At 63.1% G+C, this 1,805-nt stretch overlaps 1 protein-coding gene across 1 annotated transcript in view; it reads left to right on the plus strand.

Moving 5' to 3' along the window:
• The window catches only part of LOC104620719 (cadherin EGF LAG seven-pass G-type receptor 2-like), a gene marked incomplete at both ends in the record, with an annotated part of 2,584 nt that overhangs the window by 462 nt on the left and 317 nt on the right, over window positions 1-1,805 (plus strand). Inside the window, 3 exons of the mRNA XM_010287015.1 lie at window positions 3-191; window positions 268-541; window positions 580-1,771. Coding sequence (XP_010285317.1) covers window positions 3-191; window positions 268-541; window positions 580-1,771 — 1,655 coding nt within the window. The remainder of the gene's footprint in view (window positions 1-2; window positions 192-267; window positions 542-579; window positions 1,772-1,805) is intronic.

Raw genomic sequence — 1,805 nt, forward strand, 5'->3', positions numbered from 1 at the left:
AGCGTTACATGGCGCAGGTCCCCGAGGACGTGGCGCCCAACTCGGCCGTGCTGCAGGTGACGGCCACCGACCGCGACAAGGGCAGCAACGCCCTGGTGCACTACAGCATCGTGAGCGGTAACACCCGCGGCCACTTCTACATCGACGCGCAGACGGGCGCGCTGGACGTGGTCAGCCCCTTGGACTACGAGGTCAGCAAGGAGTTCACCCTACGCATCCGGGCGCAGGACGGCCCTCTCCAACATCAGTGGCTTGGTCACCATCCAGGTGTTGGATGTCAACGATAACGCCCCCATCTTCGTCAGCACACCCTTCCAGGCCACCGTGCTGGAGAACGTGCCGGTGGGTTACTCTGTCATCCATGTTCAAGCCATTGACGCCGATTCAGGTGACAACGGCCGGCTGGTCTACACCCTCCTGGAGACCGGCGCCGGCTTCCCCTTTGCCATCAATAACAGCACTGGGTGGATTGTGGTGGCCTCCGAGCTGGACCGGGAGGCAGTGGACTTCTACAGCTTCGGGGTGGAGGCGCAGGACCAGGGTAACCCCCCCATGGCCTCCTCAGCCAGGCCTCCTCAGCCAGCGTCAGCGTCACCGTCCTGGACGTCAATGACAACAGCCCCGAGTTCACGCAACGGGAGTACGGCGCCCGCCTGAACGAGGACGCAGCAGTGGGCACCAGCGTCCTCACTGTCTCTGCTGTCGACCGCGATGCCAACAGCGTCATCACCTACCAGATCTCCAGCGGCAACACCCGCAACCGCTTCTCCATCACCAGCCAGAGCGGCGGTGGGCTCATCTCCCTCGCCTTGCCCCTGGACTACAAGCTGGAGCGGCAGTACCTCCTCACCATCGCCGCCTCCGATGGCACCCGCCAGGACACGGCCCAGGTGGTCATCAACGTCACTGACGCCAACACCCACCGACCCGTCTTCCAGAGCTCCCACTACACTGTCAACATTAACGAGGACCGGCCGGTGGGCACCACGGTGGTGGTTATCAGTGCCACAGATGAGGACACGGGGGAGAACGCCCGCATCACCTACCTGATGGAGGACAGCATCCCCCAGTTCCGCATCGCTGCCGAGACGGGGGCTGTCACCACCCAGATGGAGCTGGACTACGAGGACCAGGTGTCCTACACCCTGGCGATCACTGCGCGTGACAATGGCATCCCTCAGAAGTCTGACACCACCTACCTGGAGATCCTGGTGAGCGACGTCAACGACAATGCGCCCCAGTTCCTCCGCGACTCCTACCAGAGCTCCATCTACGAGGACGTGCCCACCTTCACCAGCGTCCTCCAGGTCTCTGCCACCGACCGCGACTCGGGACTCAACGGCAGGGTCTTCTATACCTTCCAAGGAGGTGACGATGGCGACGGTGACTTCATCATCGAATCTACCTCGGGCATCGTCCGCACTTTGCGCCGCCTTGACCGGGAGAACGTGCCGCTCTACTCCCTGCGGGCATTTGCTGTCGACAAGGGGGTCCCGGCCAAGCGGACGCCAGTGGAGATCCAAGTGACGGTGCTGGACGTCAATGACAACCCGCCCGTCTTCGAGCGGGACGAGTTCGACATCTTCGTGGAGGAGAACAGCCCCATTGGGCTGGTGGTGGCCCGGATCACGGCCACCGACCCCGACGAGGGCACCAACGCCCAAATCATGTACCAGATCGTGGAGGGCAACATCCCTGAGGTCTTCCAGCTGGACATCTTCTCCGGCGAGCTCACCGCCTTGGCCGACCTGGACTACGAGTCCAAGGCAGAGTACGTCATGGTGGTACAAGCCACCTCGGCCCCC

Source organism: Phaethon lepturus, unplaced genomic scaffold (genome assembly GCF_000687285.1).
Source record: "Phaethon lepturus isolate BGI_N335 unplaced genomic scaffold, ASM68728v1 scaffold37035, whole genome shotgun sequence".
NCBI classification, from domain to species: Eukaryota; Metazoa; Chordata; class Aves; order Phaethontiformes; family Phaethontidae; genus Phaethon; species Phaethon lepturus.